The sequence below is a fragment of the Bos taurus genome, chromosome 2 (assembly GCF_002263795.3).
Source record: "Bos taurus isolate L1 Dominette 01449 registration number 42190680 breed Hereford chromosome 2, ARS-UCD2.0, whole genome shotgun sequence".
Classification (NCBI taxonomy): Eukaryota; Metazoa; Chordata; class Mammalia; order Artiodactyla; family Bovidae; genus Bos; species Bos taurus.
In genome coordinates this window covers 134,316,496-134,341,072 of record NC_037329.1, presented here as the reverse complement: position 1 = coordinate 134,341,072, position 24,577 = coordinate 134,316,496, and the positions used below count along the sequence as shown (strand labels likewise).

The 24,577-nt window shown below is 54.8% G+C and overlaps 1 protein-coding gene across 1 annotated transcript in view; it reads left to right on the top strand.

Moving 5' to 3' along the window:
• IGSF21 (immunoglobin superfamily member 21) overlaps positions 1-24,577 on the top strand; it is a 280,582-nt gene that overhangs the window by 216,076 nt on the left and 39,929 nt on the right. The window contains exon 4 of the mRNA XM_024983246.2: positions 18,703-18,821. Coding sequence (XP_024839014.1) covers positions 18,703-18,821 — 119 coding nt within the window. The remainder of the gene's footprint in view (positions 1-18,702; positions 18,822-24,577) is intronic.

Sequence of the window (24,577 nt, the reverse complement as noted above, 5' to 3'; positions counted from 1 at the left end):
GACGGATGGATGAACTGGTGGGCGGATGGATGGATGGATGGATGATGGACGGATAGACGGTCGGATGGATGCCTGGAGGTTTCATGAGATCCTGTACAGAAGCCCCCAGCATAGGCACAGAAAAGTCACTTGGGGTCTATCAGGTTGGAAACACAAATCCCTGCCACACTCCAGTGTAGGGATTCCCCCTTGCCTCTCAGGCTCACTTTCTGGAAGGCAGAGGCCCTGATGGGGAGCCATGACCCCACAGCCAGTCTGAGACAGGGGTGTGACAGAGGGCAATTGGGGTCCTCATCCTGTACCAGTCTCTGGGCCCGGGCTCTGCCAGGCAGTGATGCAGAGCAGGGGGCAGGAGACCCAGGGATCCGGCAGAGCAGAGCTGTCAGCGTCCCCGCCCTCCCCGCAGGCCGGGGCCACTGAGCGCGAGGTCCAGAGCTGAGCGCTGAGCAGTGGGGTCTCCCCTGCCGGGCCTGACCCCTCGGTGCCTTCCAGAAGCCTCAGTTTCCCCCTCCCCTTGCTCAGGCACCGAGAGGGCCGTCTTTCTGCTCGGGACTCCACGCAGACGCGCTTTCATCGGTTGCCCTCTCTGACCTTGAACACTGGGGGCGAGCAGTTCTCTTACGACCTCGCGTGTGACGCTGCCCCTCCGTTCCACACGGGGGCGCTAGTCTAAGTCCGGCCTCAGTCCGCCCTAGGATGCCAATCCCTCCAGGTAAGACCTCGACTTATCTTGCGTCTCGCATCGCTGATGGAATAGCCAGTGTTTCAGTGTGACCTTGGACATGTTACTTAACTTTTCTGTGCTTCAGTTTCCTCAGCTATTAAATAGGAATGTTAATAACAGTCCATAATACACGAACAGCACATAATAGCAACCGCAGAGTTGTTTTAGGGGATTAGACGAGCTAATACGGGTGAAGTGCTTAGAACAGCGTCTGGCACACGGAAGAGCTTTATGTTACCTACCATCATCCAGCAAAGAGAGGCTGAGCACCAGCATGTGCCTAGGACGCTCTAGGCTCTAGTTCTCGGTTCATAGTTAGCCTTAAAGGGCAGAGCCCACTCCCGGGTCCGTTTTGCAAAAGCAGTGACATCTCTCTCTGCTGCTCACTCTTGGTGTGACCTCGGGGGCGGGGGTTCACATAACCTCTCTGAGCCTTGGACGTCCCTGAGTACAGGGCCTGCCCTTCCGCGTCTGCTGGGCATTAGAGATGGAGTGAGTAGAGGGCTTAGGACCAGTACATGCTCAACGGCTAGTGGTTAGTATTGTTCATCCCAGCTTTCTTCCCAGATCAGCACCCTCTAGTCCGAGGTCTAGGAGTAGAGAAAGAACTTCCCATCCTTTGCCGAGACCATCATCTCGCTCCTCAGCTCTGTCTTGGGAGGCAGGTGTTATGCATTTGATTTTACAGATTACAAGACAGAAACACAGAGAAGTTAAGCCATCTACCCAAGGTCACGGTGCTTCCAAGTGGCAGCTGAGATCTGTGGGATGCTACCACCCCGCTCTTTGTACTCAGCCACTCCTTACCTCTGAGAATCAAGACCACCAGATCCAAGAGACCTCCAAGCCAGGACAAAGCCTTGAAGACCCAAAATTTCATTTGAAAAAGTGAATTCTCTTCTTTGCTCTTGAGTGTTGTCAAGAGCAGCATCTTCTCTCTGTGTGTGCCCCAATGACATCGTGTTCCTGGGACTCCTGGTCCTTTTCCTTCCCTCACCCAGCCTCTGGATGGGATGAATCCAGATGAGATACATCCTTACCTGGGTACCTCAAAGAACAGCAGAGGATGGCTGTGTGATTGGAAGAAGCATAAACACTGGTATCACTGATGGTGATCAATAAAAAAGGCAACTACAGCAAGCATGGCCTTAAGTAGGCATGTTCCGCGTGTTACCTCACCTAACCCTGGCGAAAACCCATAGGAAAGGCGCTGTTCCCATCCCCGATTTTAATGGCAGGGAATAGAGGCACAGAGAGGTAGAGCTAGTAGGTCTACCTCATGTCACACAGCTAGTAGGCGGAAGAGTCGGGATTCAAAGCCAGGCTGGAGTCTGTGCCACCAACAGCACCATGCTGGGCATCCAGAGCGTTGAGGCAGGCGCCTGTGGTGGGTCTGGAGTGTGCACGAGGAAAGTGACTGTCACACGGAAGAACTTCCTCAGAGCCCGGTAACTGAGGCGTGGTGACCGTGGATAGCTCCTCCCAAACCAGGACCGTGGGTCGCACCACACCCAGGCGTCCGTTGGCATCTCTTTGGGCGAGTGTAGCTACTGTTCCATGACATTAGAGCAGGCGTTGCCCTTGGCCCCTCCTCCCGGACCCAGGTGGGTGGACAGCTGCGTCTTTCTTCATCCACGCTTTCTCAGCGCCGCCACCAGCACCACCTCCTCCTCACACTGGTGATCAGCAGAAAGAACAGATGGTGGACGCTTTGGTTTAGCGTGATGCATTCATGAACATTCACCAGGCCATTGCTCACTTCTGCAGGCTTGACTCCGCTGTTAAGGGTGTGTGTGTGTGTGCATGTGTGTGTGTGGTGTGTGTGCGCGCACATGTGTGCATGTGTGTGTGTGTGCACACATGTGGTTAAACAGGACTGTTCCTGTCTCGGCCTTGTTGAGAATCCAGGGTGCTTATTCCAGAATCTTAAACCCGGTGGGGCTTGGAGTGGGAACGCCTCTGCGCAGGTGGCTGTCGCTCCAGCTCTTCACGGCAGGATCAGCTCTGAGCATCTGACGGTCCCCACTCTGCCCCTCCCCTCCTCCTTCAGTTCCCCAGTAAGCCCTTCCTCTCGTGGAGCCTCACTCAGAAACCAGGGATCACAGGTCAAAGCCAGCAATAAACAAGTTCTGTTTGACTCACCCTGAGATTTTTTTTAATTTTTTTAAAAAAAGCTCAAAATTAAATCAATGACAAACATTTGAAAATCAGATTTCACATACAAATCTTTATTTTTGACTTCTTTTTTTAAAAATGATGATGTGGCCTTTTTATTTTACCAGTTATTTCCAAATGATAGCAATTGACTCCCTTAAGTAGTAGCTAGATTTAAACCAAGGAATAACCGCTTTATTCCCCACAGTGCACACCACTCTCTGGGGCCTGAAGCTGTATCTATTGGTATTAGTTTTGTGGCTACAAGCCCCAAAAATCAAAGTAAATGTGTCTTAAATTAATTAAAAGGGCTTTCCTGGTAGCTCAGCTGGTAAAGAATCTGCCTGCAATGCAGGAGACCTCCCAGTTTGATCCCTGGGTCAGGAAGATCCCCTGGAGAAGGGATAGGCTACCCACTCCAGTATTCTTGGGCTTCCCTGGTGACTCAGACAATAAAAAGCATGCCTGCAACGCAGGAGACCAGATCCCCTGGGGGAAGGGAACAGCTACCCACTCCAGTATTCTTGCCTGGAGAATTCCATGGACAGAGGAGCCTGGCGGGTGACAGTCCATTGGGTCGCAAAGAGTTGGACGTGACTGAGTGTCTATGACAAATTAGTCAAAAGTTTAGTCTTCTTTCTCCTGAGTCCCATGTAATGTCTCCAGAGCATATAGGATGTTCCATGGTATTAGGGACCCAAGATCCTTCACTTCTGACACTCTCTTGTGTATGACCTCCTTCTTAAGTTTGCCTCAAAGTCCGAGAAGGCTGTTTTAGCTCCAGCCCTTGGGACTACATTCCAACCAGGAGGAAGGGGTAGTGAGAGAAGAATGCATCTCCTCCCTTAAGGCCCCTTCAGGAAGTTACACAGAACACCTTCACTTACACCCCACTGGTCAGAATGCAGTCACATGGTCACATCTGCTGCAAGGGTGACTGGGAAATGTAATCTTTATTTCATGCAGCCATGTGTCCAGCCACCAGGGTTCTATTACTATGAAAAGAGAATAGCTGTTGAATTGCGGAACTTTCTTACACAGTCCACATGTAAGCTTGTGGAGAGGAGACCTTGTCTTTGACTTTGTCTCTGAGGTCCTGTTACTTCATTGGTGACTAGCATACCGTTGTTCATCTCATGGAGTCGCTCTGAGGAATTCGCGAGGAGACGGTCACTTTGTTAAGGCCTGTCTCCCCCAACTAGATAGAACCCCAGCTCCATGAAGACAGTGATTTTTGTTTGCATTGGTCACAGCTGTACCTAGGGCAGGTGTGTCTAGCAGCACGTAGGGGAGGCCCTGACACATAGTAGGGACTCAGTGAAAATATACTGAATGAGTGAATGAGTCAACAGATGTGTCTTGAATGTCGTCTGAGTCCGAGGCACTGTGCTGGGTGTGAGACGGAGCAGGGAGCAAGATGCCTTCCAGCATTCACATCCCCATGGCATCGAGCCCACAGCTGAACACACTAAGATAAATACCTATTACCTTGGATGAAATCTCGGTGCCAGCCAGAATCCAGGCGTTTTAATTTTGTTTTGACAAAGAGGCTGATGGGAGAGGCTGGAGTCTCCCAGCTGTGGGCGGCCCCGGGGCGCCCTGGCCTGACCTTCTCCCCCTTCTCAGCCCCCACGTCGTGCAGGACAGTAAAACATAATTGGCTTGCCCTACTTTTTAAGAGAATCCAGATTGAAGAATTGGGTTTTTTGGTGGGCTGACCTGTTTAAGAGCCTTAAGAGGAAGCTGGGAATTTCAATTTTCCACTGCCAAAGCAAGGCTGTTTTTAGCTCAGCTTTGATGAAACAGCGGGAATCAGGTTCGGCCCTGGGTCACCCATCAGCTGACCTGGTTGGGAAAGGCCTCCTGAGGGGCCCCGGGCTCAGCTGCAGGCTTGCAGGGAAACCCGAGGTTTGTTTTATTCAAACGGAGTAATTGGTCCTGCTTTGAAGCAGCGCCGGGGCCGTCTGAAGGAGACAGGGAGCGTTAGGCCATGCTCAGATGTTGGGCCCTCTTCACGGGCTCCTGGAGCCAGGCAGATCCGAGTCTCCACCCCAGCGCGCTCAGGCTTTAGCTGTGTGACCTTAGACAAGTTGCTTGCCCCCTCTGGGCCTCAGTTTCCTAGTCTGTTCAGTGAAGTCTGTCATTTCTATCTCCCTGGGCAATTGTAGGTATGAATGACAGAAGGTCCGTGAGCTGCCATGTCCGTCGTGGACTCTGAGGCTGCCTCCCCTGACTCTGTCCCTGCAGGAGGCCAGGCTGATTGACAGCCACAGCTGGGGGCATGGGGGGCAGGCTGGCTCCAGCCCCAGCAGGTGAGGCTTCTCCGAATCGCAGTGCTTTGGTGTGCCGTCTGCTTCTCTAAGGGTCAAGAACTATCTTTGAGCCTCTTTTCTGATCCTTCTGTCAGACTGTGGTTGAAGGGGTTGGCCTCTGGGCCACTGCGGTCCCATATTAAAGGGACCCATGTGAGGGATTCTTGCTGGAGTTTGCTTCCAGGAAAAAGTGGTCCCTGCAGACGAGGCGATCTGACCTTGGTCACCGAAGGTACAGCCGGGCCATGCACCCAGGGACCTATGCTGCTGCCTGCAGCTGGCGGGAGGCCCGGGCAGAAATCATTGCTCTAGAGCCTCACCCCTCTCCAGCCTGGGGGAGTGGGTTTCCATTCTGCCGCTGATTTTCTGCCTGGGGGAGCGACCTTGCAGAAGCCCAGAACCCAGAAAGGTAACAAGCATGTGCATTCCAGACATCTACTCTGGAGCCTGGCCGCCAGGGTACAAGCCCCAGCTCCACCATCCTTTGGCTGTGTGACCATCAACAAGGTCTAAACAACAGCCCCGTGCCTCAGTTTCCTCTTCTGTGAGCTGGGCTGATGATACTGGTACCCAGCTCGTGAGGTTGTTGTGAAGGCCGATCTTTACTGATGGGGAAACCCAGGCACGGATGTGAAGTGACTTGTCCCAGATCCCTCGACTACAGCACTTGAAGGCTGGGAGCATCTGACACTCGGGAAGCTCCATTATTATCGTTACTATCACTTTTCTCATTCCAGAGCTTCTGTGAGGGCTAACAGAGGTCAGGTCCATGCGCCTCCCAGGTGCCCTGCACACAGTGGGTGCTCAGTGAACCATGCAAAGATGAGCGAGGCACACGTTCCTGAGCCTCTCCCTGTCCAGTGGCCTGACTCTGCCTCACACACAGTAGGGGCACAGCCGTGTTCACTGAGCACAGTCAGAGTGATCGCTGACGCCAGGAAGGGCCTGGGTCCCTGGGACAGCCACGGTCCACACCGTCCCCCTCCTGCTGAAGGCAGGCTTGTTTCCAACGGGCTTGGTGTCTTCCTGATGCCAGCTCTCACCCACTGCCAGGTACAGAGGCAAAGACAGATTCTGGTTAAAAAGCAAAGTGCCCCTGGGGCTAGAAGGCAGGCAGCCAGCACGGCCCCCTGGCCTCAGCCCTTCCGCCTGGCTTCCAGTTGCCTCATCACCCAGCTTCCCTGGTCCGAGCTCCCTCTGGCCCGTCTCTGGCTTCTAGTTCCCTACCGCCCAGCATCCTTCTCCACAGGGCATACGCCCCACGCCGAGTGCTTGCGGGGCCTGGGGTGGCAGCGTGGGGTGGAGACGAGGGGGAAGGACTGTCCTGAACCCTCGGGCCCTCCCGCCCTTGCCCGCCTCCCAGCCCAGACCCTGTGTTGAGTGGGCTGACCATGAGGGCCTAAATGGATCAATCAGGATGTGGAGGAGAGAGTGGTTTCCATGGCAGCGGCAAGAGGCTAGAGAAGAGAGGCCAGGAGCAGAAGGGGAGGGGAGAGAGCGGGAGGGGTCAGCACGGGAGGAGCGGGGAGGGGGACGCCGCAGGCCAGAGGGGCAGGAATGGGGTCAGCAGAGAGACGGGGAGCTGGGGCTGGGGTTCGGGGCCGAAGCTCAGGGCAGCAGCTGAGCAGGGTGGGAAGGGCCAGGATGGACGGCACGTTGACCCCCACCTTCCATCAACCGGGCGTCAACAAGGCCAGAGCAGCAGGGACCAGTGATTCTAAGTGTCATCATCCTGCATCCCGGTTACTAATTCCTGGGCATCCCAGGCTAGGATCCCTCCATCTAGAAGTTTCCTTGGGAATTCACCTTTGGAAGATTCAATTTGGTTTCCCACAGGCTTTTTCCCACCTTGGAAACAGGTCAGTTCCCATTGGCCTACAGAGAAATGCCAGCTGCCCTCTCTGGAGCAACCCTCTGGGCAGGAATGAGGGAGCTTCCAGAGTGATCTTGTTCCAGCCTCAGAACAAAAGGCTCGCTATGGCGGTGATGCAGAAGCCAAGGACCTGCGAGGCAGGCAGGGGACCGGCCTGAGGACACGCAGCCCGCGGGGGACGAGCTGTGTTTGGATAAGCATCCCGCCGCCCCTGCACCTTCCTGTCCAGCACACAGGGTCCCTTCTGGGTGAAATGCTAGAACCGAGCAGGGTGTGGCTCAGGGGTGAGCCAGCGGGAGGCAAGCCGAGTCCCTGGGAAAGTCAGCGGAGGGGCAGGGTGGGGTCTCGCGGGTCCTCACCCTCAGCATAGCGAGGGGCTGTCCCTCTGCAGCACTTGGACCCTAATTAATGCTCACAGGAAGGAATTGCTCATCCACAAATCTGGGCCAGGAGCAGAGCCCAAGGTGGGTCTGAGGTCCCTGGATGGGTGGAGGGTGGAGACCAAGGCGGGAAGAGTTGGGAAGGGCGCTTACCGGTTCTGGAACTTCTCCCCTGGCCCCTCCTCTATCTTCCCTCTCCAACCGCTGGGCCTGCATTTGATCAGAAGCCACAGAGAGTTTCATCCCCACTGAGAGGTTTTATGACGGAAACCATTTTCAGGTTGGAAAGAGGGATGGAAACCGCGCTAATGGCTTTTTAAAGGTTTGGGGGAGGGGGAGAGTTTAGGCAGTTTCTGGAAAGAAGGAGAAAACACACAAAGAAAAAGGGAATAAAGCTCTCAGCGCTGAGGGAGGGGCTTCTGGGGTTTCCTGCCCAGAGGTCCCTCTCCCTCCTCTCCCCCGGTCCCCCTGTTCACCTCTGCCTGGGGCTGCTCAGGTGTCCCCAGGTGAGCCCACCGCTTTCAGACTGGCCAGACCCTCGACTGGCTCCTCGGCCCGAGCGGCAGTCTGGAAGCCGGGTCCCCAGCTGTGGGCTTGCAGCCCCTTCGAGCAGTTCTGACGCGTCCTTCTCCGACCTGGCTCAGGGGTGAAGTTGGGCCCGCACTCTCCAGCTCTGCGTTGTAGAATAGCACCAGAGTTTTCCGTCTCTCTGAGACCCTGACTCACAGAGCCTCCAGCTTGTGGTGATCACAGCAGTAGTTCGTGAAAACCCATTCTGTTCCCCCACCCCCACCCTGTGGGGGCTCCGTGAGCCCATCACCGACCTCAGACAGCCCTCAGGGGCCGTCTGGGTCTATTTCCCAGGGCCCTGTCTGGGTCAGCTGGCACCGGGCGCCCGCCCTCTCCAGCCGCAACCTGCTGCTCGCTGCTCTCTGGACCGAGTCAAGCCACTCTCTGCAGTGAGCTCATTTGTTACAAGGAAGGTGGCCGACATCCTGATTCCCTGAAGCTGAAGGGTTCCTGGAACACGGGATCTTCAGTGCTAAAACTGAAAAGTCTTAGACAAACCAGAACTTGCTAGCTGGTTAGGACCGAGGCTGGGAACTTCCATACGGTCCAGGGGCTGAGACTCCGTGCTCCCAACGCAGAGGGCCCAGGTTCAACCCCTGGTCAGGGAACAAGCTCCCACGCGCCACAACTAAAGATCCCGCGTGCTGCTGTGAAGACAGAGGATCCCGTGTGCTTCATCTAAGACCCAGGGCAGCCAAATACATTAACATTTTAAAAATAGACCAGGCTGGACCAGGAGATCTGGTACTAAGGAGGAAAACTCCCAGGCTCATCCACGTTCAACCTGTCCCCATAGGACAGATCCATTCACTGGGGGGAAAGCTCTGTCCTCCACCAGCCTCTCTGCCTGGCACACTCCCCATGGCTGCACACCCGTCCTGGGGAATGTCTCCCCAGTCTGCTCCTGGAAAGGGCTTACCGGAGGAGAAAACCCAGGATTTGGTCCAAAGGAGGAGAAGGAATGTTTCTGACTCCTCGGGTCACAGGCAGCTTCCCCAAGAGTGCAGTAACCAAGGGAGACTCAGGTCTTAACATTTTGGGTGACTTTAGCCAAGTCCACGCCAAATGGGATGAGACCCTTTGCCCTGGACCCAATTCTAGGCTCTGGGACCCACCTTCTCGGCTGACCTTGAGGGTAGACTCACCTCCAGGAGGCAGAATGAGATTCAGCGTCAGGTCAGTGTAAAATGAGAGTGTTGGAGGCCACCTGGCCAGCTTCGTGGCAGCCTCTGGTGGTTTCAAGGACCCGTGCAGAGCTGCAAAATCCATCCATCTCAAGCAGATTCCATTCAACCATACCGTCGGTGCCTTCCAGGCTCCAGGTTCTGTCGGTTTGGTGGAGCCAATGAAGGGGGCCTCCCCAGTGTGTCTAGTGGGAGAGGGCAAGTTTAAACAGATGGATGGATGCAAGGCAGAGGGAGGAGGGCTGAGGACCTGAGACCTACCTGGAGCTCTTTAGAAACTCCTAAGGCCTGGCCCAGAAACCTACTCGAATCTTCATTTGAACCATATCCCCAGGGGATTCTCCAGCACATTCAGATTGGAGCCCAGTACCCCAGGACCTTCTCAGGGTCTCCTGTAGAGGATCCCATCCCAAGATAAGACCTAGATGTAGACACACCCTTTCTTTCCTGTCCACAGCTGCTTTCTCAGACCTGCCAGTTGCAACAAATGCTACCCCCAGCAGCCAGTCCGTTTCTGACTGCGTGGGGAGGTGTGTGTGTGTGTGTGGTGGGTGGTGATTGCAGCCATCCAAGCCCCATGGAGGGAAAGTTAGACGTGATGAGGGCGGCTGGGTGGTGGGGCTGGGGAAGCAGCTGGGGCCGGCACAGCAGGTACATCCTGGGGCCACTGGACCGAACCAACAGATCTGGGCTGTCCGTAGGCTCCCACCCAGGCTCCGTAAACTGCACAGGTGTGCGGGAGGGTCACGTGCCTCGACCCGCACCCCACCCTTTATCGGAGAGCGGTGTCTCGTTAGCAAACAGCCCGGCAGCACCCAAGGCTGCCAGGCCTCGTGGCCGATTCTATTAGCTCTGCCTCGGAGCCCTGCAGAGACGAACGGCATGCTGCAATTGTGCCTCTAGGGTCACAGGGCCGTGACATTTAAACCTGGGGAGGAAGCAGGTGTTGGAAGGAGGGAGAAGCAAGGTCTGGGCCTCGGGGAGTGTGCAGCCAATCGGGAAGCATGGCAGGCGCAGGAACAGTAAAACTTCATTCCTTTCTACTTGAGATCTTTCCAGCAAGCATCATGGACAGCTGGGCAGGCACCCGGCTAATAGCATTGCGGGGGGTGTGTTTAACCTACTTGTGAGAACGAACTATTTCCAGGCTCCTTAGAAGCTCCGTTTCTATGCAAACAATGGTTATACAAATGAAAGGCTCTCTCATCTCTTCAGTAAAGCAGAGCCTCAAAGGACCAATCGCTACCTGAACCTTTTCCATTAGCCTGGAACGAGGTACTGTCTACATAAACGAAAACCCCTGCGTGACAGAATGCTTTTGAAACAGGGTAGACTATCAAAGTTCGGTTCTTACAAGTCTTCTTATTCCGCTGCTGAATTTTGGCAAGAGATGTGAGGCCACATGCCCCTTTCTTCCCTCCACCCCACCCTCCCCTCCTCCTCTCTGGGTTCAGGGCCTGATCAAGGAGGGTCCCACGGTCAGACTGGGTTTGGACCCGATCCTCCAGTGGCTAGAAGCCATGGGGAGGTTTTAAATCGAGAGAGCCAGAGCCTCACTGTGATAAGGCCACTCTGGCAGCAGGGAGGGGACTCGGGCAGGGTGATGGCAAGAATGAGGTTGGAAGTGGAGCGGGTCCAGGCAGAGCAGAATCCGCAGGGTGGAGGGAGGGCGCTGACCGCGGGTCACCTGTCCTGCCAGCGCCCGTCCCCTGAAAGAAGACGGGAAGGAAAGGGAAATGTCACCCACATTGTCCTCATAGGGAAGTCCTGCAGCCTCCCGCTCCTTCCCTGGCCTTTTTATCCATGCGGCCACACCATGCCAATAGGACTTGCTATTTTGGCTTAGAGCAGCATCTTAAAAGTAGAAATAAGGTAATGTGCAAGGAGCTGCTTCTAAAGGAAGCACCCCAGGTAGAGTGTGCAGAGCCAGAAGGCCATAAAAAGCCCAGAGGTCCTCATACCACCTCTGTGTGAATGCAGGCAGGCTGTGCCCTCACGTTAAAACGCGCCCAGCGGCGCCTCCCTGGTGAGAGCCCGGGACAGGTGAGAGTGTGCTCTCACAGAGGCCTGTCCATGGAGGCTCACAGCAGCTGTATTTGTTGTGGCCAGAGAGCGGCCCAAGCATGCATCAACAGGTCAGCGGATAGATCGGAGGGGGTGTTCCTGCCACGGAGGCTGCTCAGCCTTAAAAAGGGACAGACTAGTGATAAAGGCAGCATGCAGGAATCTCAATAATGACGAGCAAAAGAGACCCAACAGAAAACAGTGCACGCTCTACGGTTCCATTTATACGAATCCCTGGAGATCGTGAGCCTGGCGCACAGTGGCAGATAGTGGACAGGTGGTCGCCTGGGGTCAGGGGCAGAGCAGGGGCACGAGGAAGCTTTGGGGCGATATGTTTCCTATCTTGACTGTGGCGACGGCTTCGGCGGTGGGTATACATGGCATGGTGTGCATGCTCAGTCACTCAGTCGTGTCCAACTCTTTGAGACCCCATGGACTGTAGCCCAACAAACTCCTCTGTCCATGGGATTCTCCAGGCAAGAACACTGCAGTGGGTTGCCATTTCCTTCTCCAGGGGATCTTCCTGACCCAGGGGACCGAACCTGGTCTCCTACACTGCAGGCAGATTCTTGACCATCTGAACCACCAGGGATATTCAATGCTTTATTGTAAGATAGACTTTGTGTTGGATGGTTTTGAGCAACGATAGGCTAATGGTAGTGTCCTGAGCACATTTAAGACAAGGCTAAGCTTGAGATCCAGTAGGTTAGGTGTACTAAATGCATTTTTAGCTTGATCTTTCCAACTTTTAATGGGTTGATCAGGATGTGACCTCATTGTAAGTCGAGGAAGATCTCTGTTGCTCTGTCTCCTTCCATGCTATGCACTCCACACTGCAAACACAGAAGATGCTTAAGAGTTTATTTCAAAATTTTAATCCATTAATGGCGTAGGGAAAATCTGACAAGCGCCAGGCTCTTCTCTAAGTGCATATGCATTTCATTAATTTAGGTTTCAGGTCTCAGCAAAAGTCACTTACTGGGTCATCTGATTCACCAACAATACGGGAAGAGTAGCTCTAAATTCTGCAGCCTGCTTCCTCCCAGCCCCGCCCTCTGCTCCCAAGTCCATGATCTCCAGTCTGGGAGAATCTAGAACTCTTCCCAGTGGAGAGACAACGTCAGGAAAGGAAGGATGATCGGAAGTTGTAAAGTCACTGAGTGTGGAGAATGTGACTACAAAGGGCTCTGCAATTAAGGGGCCGCCGCGAGGTGGGAGAAGGGAATTTAGGAAAATAAAAGACCATCCCATTTCTCCCGGCAGGGAGGAAGCAGATGGCTCTTATTACCTGGAAAGGTAATGAGGCTCAGAACAGAAAATACGCTGAAGAGCAGCGGAGGCAAATTCCAGTCTCTAGGAGCTCAAATTAATTTACTGGGGAAGGAAGATCCGAGAAGCAGTGTGGGGTTGGGACTGGAGCATCCAAAGACCTCTCCTGGGTCTTGGCATCCATCAGACTTGGTTCTGGATCACAGCGCCCACCTACTCCCTCTGTGACCTCACAGCCCCTCTTCTCTGGATGCCTGTTTCCTCATCTGTACAATGGAGAGAATATTATTGCTATATAATACATACCAGAGCTGGTTTTAGACACTGCATTATAATCGGGTGGTGTCAAGGATCCAAGGAGATATGGTATCACAATGCCGCTCATTGTAAATCTCTGTAAACATCAGCTCCTCCCAAAGTCTACAATGTCATAAGGCAGGTATTGTAACACTCATTTATGAGCTGGAGAGACCAAAGCTCAAAGAAGCCAAAGAACTTTATCCAACCTCATGCAGCTAGGCAGGTGCAGAGCCCAGACCAGAACCGAGGTGCCCAGCTCCTGGCCCTGGTAGCTTCTGCCACCCTCATTCATACAGAGGATATTCCCGGAGAACCTACCATGTGGCCAGGCTCACCTCTAAGGAGCTTATCTGCTTCCCTGGGAAGGAAGACAAATGGGTACCAACGTAGCAAGATATGGATAGGGTCGGTGCTCCAGACAGACACAAGCCTGGGGAGGTGGAGAGGGACTCTGTCTGCACTGGGTGTGGGCAGTCAGGGCAGCCTGCCTGGCAGAGGCAGCACCTGAATGTGAAGCCTAAGGGCCACTAGTTACCTAGTGATTCTGGTCCATTGGACTCTCAAGCCACATCAGCTCTGAGTTAAGCCCTTGAATTATCCCACATAATCTTCTCAACTGTCTGACGGAGAGGGGTCATGAATGGGGAAAGCAACACTCGACTGCCAGGCTTTGAAAGAGGGCTAGAGGCTTGTCGTGGGAACAAGAAAGGAAGAGTGGCCCAAGCCAAGGGAATAGGCTGGACAAAGAATCGCAGATGCAGGAAAACGTCCTGGCATCTCTGTGTGCACCTGCGCAGGCCCCGAGCCCTAAGCTCAGCGCGGGGCACAGTGCACAGCAGGTGTGAATACCCGTGCTCAACATGGACTGCCTACGGCCCTGGCCCTGGCCCTACGGGACCCCCAGTAACCAGGCTGTGCCCGGCCTCGCCTGAGCCACGGGGGCGGTGGGGACAGCCAGTGGGGCCCTGGCTGTCTCTGTGCCCAGCTTTTCAAACACAGAGTTACTCGCCCTTCAGAACCACTGTCAGTGTTAGTAAACCCCAGCTGCTAAAGTGTATTACACTGAACTAGCCAGAAACCTTTGCCGTTATTAATGGTTTATTGATTGCAGCCCATGGCTGATGAGAGTAGGTCTCCTCACCCCCAGGCCCCTCGGGGCCCTGCTATCTGCAGAAGGCCTTCTAGCCGGCATGCAGATCAATGCCACTCAAATCTGGAGAAAAAGGGGGTCTCCCAGCCACTTAATCCACTTTAGAACGATAACAGTGAAGGCACAGGCTCAGATGAGGCGCTGAGAAGAGGCGGATTGGTCCAGATCAAAGCTGAGTGGGAGCTGCTGAATCTGCAGACAGGAACGAGCATCTGCCTTTGTGGGGGGGAGGGGACGGGGGTACCGCATGGTTTGCAGCAGAGAGAGACTCACACCACGGCTTTCTGGAAGGTCTCGCCGTCCACTCATTTTGCAACTCTTGTCTGAGTACCTACCACGATGACAAGCATGGGGCAGGGCCTGGGACACACTGGCAAGCCAGCTAGTCACAGACATGGCCTTCATGGATTCTTACTGTGTGTGGTGGGGGAGGAGGATGCCTGTGAGTCACTAATGTAAGCCATTAAGTTACAATGTAGACAAGGACTGCTAAGCAGAAACCTCCAGAGACCTGCTGTAAGAGTTAGCTATTGCTACATAACAAGCAGCCCCAAATCCTGATGGTTTAAAGCACCAGCCATGTACTCTTGCTCAGGAGGCTAAGGGTTGGCCAGCTTTATTCCCGAGCGTGGCCTTGCCTGGACCAACTGAGGAAGTGTGACCTCCCTCCACTTACTCTCAGCCTCCATCAGAGGCTTGTCCTCAGGACAGAGGCAGAGGATGGAGAGAGAGGGGTAGGTGGAGAGGGAGAGACAGAGATCATTCTTTCGAAACTTAAACTTGGAATTTGCACACCGTCACTTTCACCACTATTAGCTGAAGCAAGTCATAAGGCCAAGAATGGGGAAATAGATTCCTCTTCTAGGTAGGAGGACTTCCCTGGTGGCTCAGGTCAAGTAAAGAATCTGTTTGCAATGTGGGAGACCTGGGTTCAATCCCTGGGTTGGGAAAACCCCCTGGAGGAGGGCATGGCAACCCACTCCAGTCTTCTTGCCTGGAGAATCCCATGGACAGAGGAGCCCGGTGGGCTTCAGTGAAGAAGACTCCACTTCTAGGTGGGAAGAGCTATGAAGGCATTTTGCAAGATACAGGGAGGCTGTTAATCCAGGTTATCACAGGAATCAGTCCTCCACGGCCACCTAGTCCAGGGGGCCACTCTCTAAGTAACTGTGTGACTTGGAGGTTGTGGCCAGAGGAAGAAGATGCACGATTGGCGGGAAAACAGACTGTGCAAGCAAAAGTACTAACTCAGAAAAGAAACCTGGCTCGACACACCGTGAGTGTCACCGATAATGGATCCTGCGTGGGCTTTGAAACGGAAAAGAGACATTAGTGGGAAAACTGGTGTAATTTGGGTAGAGTCTGGAGTTGAATAAATAACAATGCATTAATGCTGGTTCTTAGTCTGACAACTGTACTATGATCGTGTAGGAGTTAACAAAGGGGGACACGTGAGGGGTGTTAGGGAACTCTGTTCTCTGGGCAACTTTTCTGTAAATCTAAAATATTCCAAAATCAAAAGTTTGTTTTTAAAAAGGAGCTTGGCACCTGGGAGGGATGGAAGCAACAGCACTGTCCCTGGAGGAAGGAGGGCTGAGGCGTGGCGGGAACCAACTGTGCTGAGGCTTGCTGGCCCAGATAAGAGTCCTGGTCTTCACCTGAGGGGCAGAAAGAAGCCTTGGGAGGGCTTTAGGTAGAGCGCCGCCATGAATCCCATTTGCATTTGAAAAGATCTGGGTTCTACCTGGAGAAGGATCGAGAAGGAGGTTAGCATGGCAGAGAAGCTGGTTAACTGTTCCTCCTGTATTTCAGGTGAGACAGAGGTTGACTCTGCAGATACAGGGAAGAGGATGCTTTAGGACACGTCTAGGAGGTAGGACCACCTGACCTGCCTCCCGAGAAGCCTGTGTGCAGGTCAGGAAGCAACAGTCAGAACTGGACATGGAAAAACAGACTGGTTCCAAATAGGAAAAGGAGTACATCAAGGCTGTGTATTGTCACCCTGCTTATTTAACTTCTATGCAGAGTACATCATGAGAAACGCTGGGCGGGAGGAAGCGCAAGCAAGGATCAAGATTGCCGGGAGAAATATCAATAACCTCAGATATGCAGATGACACCACCCTTATGGCAAAAAGTGAAGAGGAACTCAAAAGCCTCTTGATGAAAGTGAAAGAGGAGAGTGAAAAAATTGGCTTAAAGCTCAACATTCAGAAAACTAAGATCGTGGCATCCGGTCCCATCACTTCATGGGAAATAGATGGGGAAACAGTGGAAACAGTGTCAGACTTTATTTTGGGGGGCTCCAAAATCACTGCAGATGGTGACTGTAGCCATGAAATTAAAAGATGCTTACTCCTTGGAAGGAAAGTTATGAGCAACCTAGATAGCATATTAAAAAGCAGAGACATTACTTTGCCAACAAAGTTCTGTCTAGTCAAGGCTATGGTTTTTCCTGTGGTCATGTATGGATGTGAGAGTTGGACTGTGAAGAAAGCTGAGCACCGAGGAATTGATGCTTTTGAACTGTGGTGTTGGAGAAGACTCTTGAGAGTCCCTTGGACTGCAAGGAGATCCAACCAGTCCATTCTGAAGGAGATCAGCCCTGGGATTTCTTTGGAAGGAATGATGCTAAAGCTGAAACTCCAGTACTTTGGCCACCTCCTGCGAAGAGTTGACTCATTGGAAAAGACTCTGATGCTGGAAGGGATTGGGGGCAGGAGGAGAAGGGGACGACAGAGGATGAGATGGCTGGATGGCATCACTGACTCAATGGACGTGAGTCTGAGTGAACTCCGGGAGTTGGTGATGGACAGGGAGGCCTGGTGTGCTGCGATTCATGGGGTCGTAAAGAGTCGGACACAACTGAGCGACTGAACTGAATGGAACTGAAGAGGTAGAACATTCAGGACTTGGTCGCTGACGGTGTTTAGGGGAGCAGAGAAACAGGAGATACCAAGGATGGCACCTGGAGTATCACTTGGATCCCTGGTGGAAGGCAGGACCGCTCACGGAGCTAGGGGACTCGGCAGAAGGAGCATCCAAGGAATAGTCCCAGGCAAGCAGCTGCCCAGGCAGACGTCCCCAGCGCGGTCGGCTTTACGACCTGCGTGTGTCACCTGAACACGAGCACCGTGGCTGCCCAAACACGCCACCCGTGTCCCTGCCTCAGCAATGCGCCTGCTGCACAGCCCACCTATGGGCCGTTGCCCGTGTGCTTCCACCCATGTGTCAGCCGGGTCCTTATTATTTTCTTACACTGCTTGGGTAGCTGCCAGCTCCATGTGCCCCGAAGCCTGCGTCTTCACAGAGATGTCACCTGCGCAGCGTCACCTACGCCTCAAGTGGCCTCTGTAACAGACACTGTAAGCGTCACCTGAACACACCACTCTGGGGGTCTGCCACTGCCAGCCCTGCCCGGCAGAGAGGCACTTTATTTTTTTCCAGGCTAGCTGAGTTACCAACAAAGAAAACAGTTCCCGGAGGAAAACAGTCCCCCGCTGTTTCTGCTGTCACCATGCTCTTTTCCTTCGAGACGGGAGACAGCATCTTCCCCACCAAGCTTCCCTGATGAAAAGCTCCCCATCCTTGAAGTCCTTTCGTGACAAGTCGGTAGACCAGGTTTCAGCCTCCGTGTATTCTGTGGAAATGCAGATGTTTGCTTAGCTAACGTGAGCTGGGCGGTGAGCAGCAAGGAGCCATGGTTAGATGGGTTGGCTTCCTTCGTGAGACCCCTGGATGGGGAGAGGCTGGGAGCCCAGGGGTGTGTGTGTGTGTGCGTGTGTGTGGGGCGGGGCACGGAGGTGTGGGTGGGGGACCGTGAGTCACAGGCCAAGGGGCTGGAAGACAAAGGTGGGGGTGGGGACAGCTGAAGAGAGAGGGGAAAGGCGTGGCCTCGGAAGCAGCAGGTGTAAGAGAGGCTGGCTGACCGAGAGCGACCTGAGCTGGCGCGGGGCTGGGTGTGAAGGCGGACTGAAGGACACGCCTTGGCACCAGCAGGGCTGGGACAGGCGTGCGGGCCTCGGAGCCTCCGCCCGCCCTTAGCCACCACCCTCTCACCCCGCCAGGCCTCTGGTAGGACCGCAGGGCCAGAGTCACGGGTAGGGCCCTGTGCTTGGCACTTCCTGGGGTTCCCTGAGCATCAGCTTCTTCTTGGAGCTTTCTGCGGCTGCGTGAGAACCCCCAAGACGTGAGCGCAGAGACCTTCCTTCTGTCGTGGCCAGAACAGGCCCCTTGTTGGGTGCTCCATGAGGCCCAGAGAAGGCCGGAACTCGCTCCAGGACGCACGGGTTTCCCCGTCGCAGCTGCATGGCCTCTGAGCTCCAGGTCAAAGATCCTCCCCTTCCGAGTGTCCAGATCTCACTTGCCAGAAGCCCCCTCTCCCAGACAGGCATCACAGCATCCAGGAACCACAGGCAGTAGCCCCTCGACCATCTCAATGCGGTGTTCCTGCTTCCAGAGGTCCTGAGATCACATCGTCACATGTAATCTTCACTGCAGGCCACCCCTTCACCCTCCGGAGCCTAGGGCACAGGGCCTGGGTGCCATCGATGTTCCGTGAAGTCGCTCCCGCTCCCAGCAGGGTGCGGGTGTGCGCTGGTGGGTCCAGGAGCGTTGCTGAGAGAACGCTGGACGGTGGGGCTTTGGGGGTTGGTCTTCTCGGTGCTGTGACTTCCGGCCCCGGACGACGGGTCTCCATTCTGCTCCTCTGTGCCACCCACAGGCTGCCCGAGGTCCGCGTCTCCGACAACGGCCCCTACGAGTGCCACGTGGGCATCTACGACCGCGCCACCAGGGAGAAGGTGGTCCTGGCGTCAGGCAACATCTTCCTGAACGTCATGGGTGAGTGCGGGGCTGTGGGCCCTGGTGTCGCCGCGTGTGTGCACGTGTGCCTGAGTGCGTGTGTGTACACAGGCACGTGGAGGGGCTGGCCCGGGAACCTCCTGCCCAGATGCCCACTGTACTGGCAGGAGACCCTCTTCTCGCCTCGGCTTGCCCTTGAGGGCCCGAGGCCAGCCGTGCCCAGGCGTGACCTGTAGCCTCCCAGGAACCCCTTCTCCTTCCAGCACTGACACCCGGGCCTTAGGGAGGAGGGGCTCAGCCTCATCCCTGGAGCCCCATGGACTCATAATTTGGTGGGCGAGAATTTTACCAGGAGACCACCCATGTACCCGGACTCGGTGCTTTGAAGAGGCTCTGATACATTGATTAGGACAAAAGAGGACCCGAAAGGGCTCTGGGACTTCCCGGGGGGCAGCAGCCTGCAGCGGCCTCTGGGCCTCAGTTTCCCCTTCTGTAAGATGGGAGTGAGATGCAGGCCAAGTGGAACATCATGGACCTCCCAGCTCCAGGCTCTGCGACCTACTGAGGTCACAGGGAGGAGACGCTGAGCTGTGTGGACCCTTTTCCAGGTGGAAGCCAGGAGCCATGTTCCTGGAAACCCTGTGGGCAAAGTGCAGTGGGGGGTGGACCCTCCCCAGCGGGGTGAGACTCCAGGAGCCTCCGGGGCACGGGAGGGGGTTGAGACAGGACCTCAGCGAGGCTGCACATGCACTGCAGAGAGAATGTCCCCTCCGTGTGCTTCCCGAGGCCTTTCCCAGAGCACAGACACGTTGGCGGGCAGGTTAGAGAGCGTGCTAGACTGGACGTCGGCGTTCCTGGGTCTCCACCCTGCGTCTGTGCCTCCATCTCTCCATCTGTAAAATGTGGACAAGCATACCAGTGCCTGTCTCTGGTGGGTGTGGCCCCATACCCCGCCTCGGTTTCCCAGCTTGTAAAACGCAGCCTTCTCCCAAGTGGTCTCAGAAGCCCCTGCCGGCACTGGCGGTCTCGCCAGACGCACTCCTGAGTTCTGGGTCAGCCCTGCGGCCAGGATTCTAGGCATGTGGTCTTGACTCCAGACTGTGTGTTCCCTGCTTTCCTCATCCAATGACATATATCAGGGAAACAAAGCTTGCTGTACTCGGGCCAGCAGTGAAAGCACAGAGGCCCCGTGGAAAGTGACTGCTTCTGGGAAAATGGAAAACCTCCAAAGGCCCGACCTCCAGAGGGACGCCGAACCCCACAGAGTGGCAGACTGTGTATTCTGGCTTCCGGGGGTCGGGCCGTGCTGGGAGGGGCTACGCCAGGGAAATCTCCCCTTTTGCAGTCACCCACCCACGGAACAGCTCCTGTGTATTTCAATAAGAAATGTTCTCAGCGTCTGGCCCCGAGCAGGTCACATCAAGGAAGCCAGTGAGGAATGAAACTCTGTCCGATCGAGGGGCTCCCAGTCTGACGAGGGCCATAGGTCACATCAAGGAAGCCAGTGAGGAATGAAACTCTGTCTGATCGAGGGGCTCCCAGTCTGACGAGGGCCATATTCTCAATTGTTTACGCATCAGATATTTGTTGGGAACCTACTATGTGCCAGGCAGTGGCCACACGCTTTCGGCAGGAAGCATCTTTGTCCTTAGGGAATGTGAATCTGTGCGTGCTGTGGTTTAGTCGCTAAGTCGCTGCATGAGGCAAGTCTAAAACATGAGCATAGACAGGTAAGTGAGATGACTGTGGGCTCACTCTCAGTTGCTCAGTGTCTGACCCTTTAAACCCCCCTGGACTGTAGCCACCAGGCCCCTCCATCCGTGGGATTTCCCAGGCTAGAATACCAGAGTGGGTTCTCATCTCCTTCTCCTGAGGAGCTCCCCGACCCAGGGATCAAACGTGCGTCTCCTGCACTGCGGGCGTGTTCTTTACCACTGAGCCACTGGGGCCACTTACGAGACAACTGTCGATAGTGATGAATATTGAGAAGAAAATCACGCAGGGTTATGGGGTCAAGAGTCACTACAAGTGGAGTGGTGGCTGGTTTAGAAAGGGGGCTCCTGGAGGCCATGCACTTAAGTGCTTTCCAGACTTCCCAGTCAACCTGAGGGGAGGGACTCGTTACCCCTGTCTCGCAGACACAGATATGGATAGGCACGAGAGAGCTAGCAACTTGCTTGAAGGCACACAGCGAGGATCACGAAGCCCTCCTGTGACATCAGGCCACTTCGTGCTGGGGTCAGAACCCAGGCCTCTTGACTCCCAGGCCAGCTGGGTTGCACAGATGGAGGCAGCGTAGGCGGTCCGGGTGTGGCCGTGTAGACGGTCCAGCTGAGGCAGTGTAGACAGTCCAGCTGAGGCAGCGAGACAGATGGAGGCAGTGTAGACAGTCCAGCTGAGGCGGTGTAGACAGTCTGGCTGAGGCGGTGAGACAGATGGAGGCAGGGTAGATGGTCCAGCTGAGACAGTGTAGACAGATGGAGGCAGTGTAGACAGATGGAGGCAGTGTAGATGGTTCAACTGAGGCAGTGTAGACGGTCCAGGAGGCACATGGTCTCACCAGCTCACCGAAGGATCCTGAGCCGGTTCCTGCCCCCCTGGGCCTGGTGCCCTTCTTCGCACAGTGAGGAAGTGGAGGGAGGTAGCCCTACGCCTCCCCCGCCAGCTCCCACGGAGGCAGAGGTCTCAGGGCCCAGCCCGGGGTGCCCAGCTGGCCCAGCGGTGTGCTCCCAGCAGGCTCTGGGGGCAGAGGCTCTGAGCCTCTGGGCCTCTCCCAGGGCAGGTGGCGGTCAAAGCAGGGATGGGCAGACAGCTCGTGAGACCCCAGTTACCGAGCAGGAGGCTGAGCTACCAGGAGGGACCAGAGAGGGGCAGGCAAGAGATGCCACCCTCCCCACCCCAGTGCCCCAGAAAGGCTCTGACCCCTGGACATTCAGGGCATCCCAGGTGGGGCTGCCCTAGAATAGCCGCCTCCCCCATCTCGGTCCATCCTCTGACTGTCCTGCTCAGAGACCACCGTGCTTGTCACCAGTCTCTCCAGCCCTGTTACCCCTGATGGGTCAGGCTCGCCGGTGCTCACTGTGCCCACAGGCCTGGATACCCTGTCCCACCCTGGCACGTGCCCGATGGTGGGTGACCCTCCTGCTTCATGCACGTTTTCTTACGGAATCCTAGGGACAGCTCTGGGAGCTGGGAGATGTTGTGACCCCTGTTATAAGAGGAGACGGAGGCTTAGGGAGGGAAAATGATTTATCTAGGGTTGTAACAGCCATCTGAGGCCAAAGCCCACGGTCTAAACTAGCGGTTCTCAAACTTGAATGAGCGTCAGAAGCACCTGGCAGGCTTATGAAGATACAGCCCCTAATTCAGCAGATCTGGGCAGGGCCTGGGGATCTGCATTCCTTACAGGCTCCCTGATGATATCAGTGCCAGGACCACATTCTAGAACCGCCGGCCTAAACCTCTAAGTCTTCCAAAAACACTCATTCTGTAATATCTCTGTTGGTATCATTATCTCTACATGTATCAGCAGCTACTCTTATTTATAGGCAAATATATTTCTCCTTCCTCCTCTGACTCTCACCTGCCCCCAGACACGGGAGAATGCCCCATCCCTTCCACATACAAGATAAGGACACGCGGGTTTGGATCTGAATCCCAGATCCACCGGGTGACCTCGGATTCATTGGCCTCCCTGGGCCTCAGTCTCTCCATCTGTAAAATGGGGGTAAGGATGCCTCCTTCCTAGAGTGATTGTGAGGTTTAAATCAGAAAAGGTTTGCAAACACCTAGCCCAGCCTGAGGTGGCCAGGAGGCTCAGTAGGTCTGATTTCACTGTCTTTATGCACACCATCTTGGCGTGCCTGCTCTCAGGCACGGATGTGGCTGCCTGCTCCTGGCCCCTGGTTTTAGCCCTGGCACAGAGAAGTCTCGTCCACTGTTTCTTATTCCAAAGAGCCTTAAGCCAGTCTGAGAAGTGAACGCTCACAGCTTTGTACACCGTGCTCCTTGGAAAGGGGGCCCAGGTCCTGGGAGTCAGGGCGGCCCATCCTGTCTCTCCATCCTCCTGTGGGTCTGCCCATCCTGGGAGGAGCCAGGACACTTCCCAACCTTGAAAAGGACAGCCACACCTCACCCCTGACCAGTTTGTCCCAATTCCACGGTACTTCCAGCGGAGCCTTTCTCCTGATTCTCACAACAGTCCCTAAGGGGTAGGGTTGCTGGTATCCCCAATTCCCAGATGAGACGACTGAGGCTCAGAGAGGAAAGACCCCACTGGTGGCTGCCCCAGCCCCGGAGTGGCTTGGCTTCTGAGGCTCACCAAGGTCCAGACTGGAGAGGGAAAGGCTGCAAGAGACCGAGGCGCTGAGTGTAGGGAGTGTAGAGCGTATCATCTCCTGTGACCCAGCGGCCGCATCAGACCACGAGTCAGAGCCTGCACTGTGCACGCTGCGTGGACCCAGGCGCAGAGAAGCGAGTGGCTTGCTCAGCCAAGACAGCGAGGATTCAATGACATAATCCACAGTATAGAAGTTTCTGAGCCCCGGCACAGTCTGAGCGTTCCATAAACAGTACCTCTCTGCCAACTACTATACATAAAAGAGACACAGCGGCCCTCCTACTGCAGAGCACAGGGAGCTATGTTCAGCATCTTGCAATAAACCATAATGGGAAAGAGCATGAAATAGAATATGCATATATGCATCCATATATATACGTATGTATATGTGCATCCACAGGAGCGGGTGTATGTGTGTGCGTAACTGATGCACTTCGCCGTACCCCAGAAATTAACACGACACAGTGATGTGTAAATCAAATCATTCCTTGGTTCCGTCCAAAGGTTAGGCCTCTGTGCTTTCGCTGCAAGGGCCTGGGTTCAGTCCCGAGTTGAGGAACTAAGATCCAGGAGCTGTGCTGTGTGGCCAATAATAATGATGATTTCTTGAAAAACAGTGCGTGTGTGTGTGTGTGTGTGTGAGTCGCTCAGTCTGTCAGACTGTTTGCAATCCCATGGACTGTAGCCCACCAGGCTCCTCTGCCCGTGAAATTCTCCAGGCAGGAATCCTGGACTGGATTGCCATTTCCTTCTCCGGGGCTCCTGCAGAGGAAATGAGAATTAGACGCCTCAAGTCCAAGGGAGCCTCCCCGGACTCTCTCAGAGTAAATCGACTATACTTCAATATGCGTAAATACATAAATACATAAAAATAGTATCTGTCACCATAAATAGTGTTCATGTCAGTTGAAAATCAGGCACAGTTAGAAAGGTTTAAATTTTGTGTCCCCCTCCTCCCCCACGACTCTCTTCTTTAAACAGGCAGCTTTCAGAAATGAAAGCCGACTCATTGTTTTGACCCGTCCGTGGCACGACGTAGAAAGATCCCATTCTGTCACACTCATGGACACAGTGACCTCCGAGCAAGTGGAGGTCATTGGAAGCTGGGGTCTCCTTTCAGCCACCAGGGACCCTAAGGGCTGTGGCAGCCAACAGCAGGGCAAGACAGCTCCTGCCCCATTTGGGGGACCGTGAGCGGGGCACCGAGGCGCTGAGCAGCATCCACCCCTGCCCGCACGAGCCTCACAAGCCCAGAGCGGGTCCACGGGAGAGGCGGGCGTCCTGGTCTGCCACCACCAAGACGGCATCCGTCTGGAGCATTCTAACGCGCTGTTTCCAGAGGCCTCGGGGTGGAGATCAAAATGCACGCGTGGCTGTAATTTCACGCCTATAACACCCCCGCTCTGTGGCGGGGAAAGACATTTGGGAGCCCCATGGGTGACACCGAGGGTTCGCA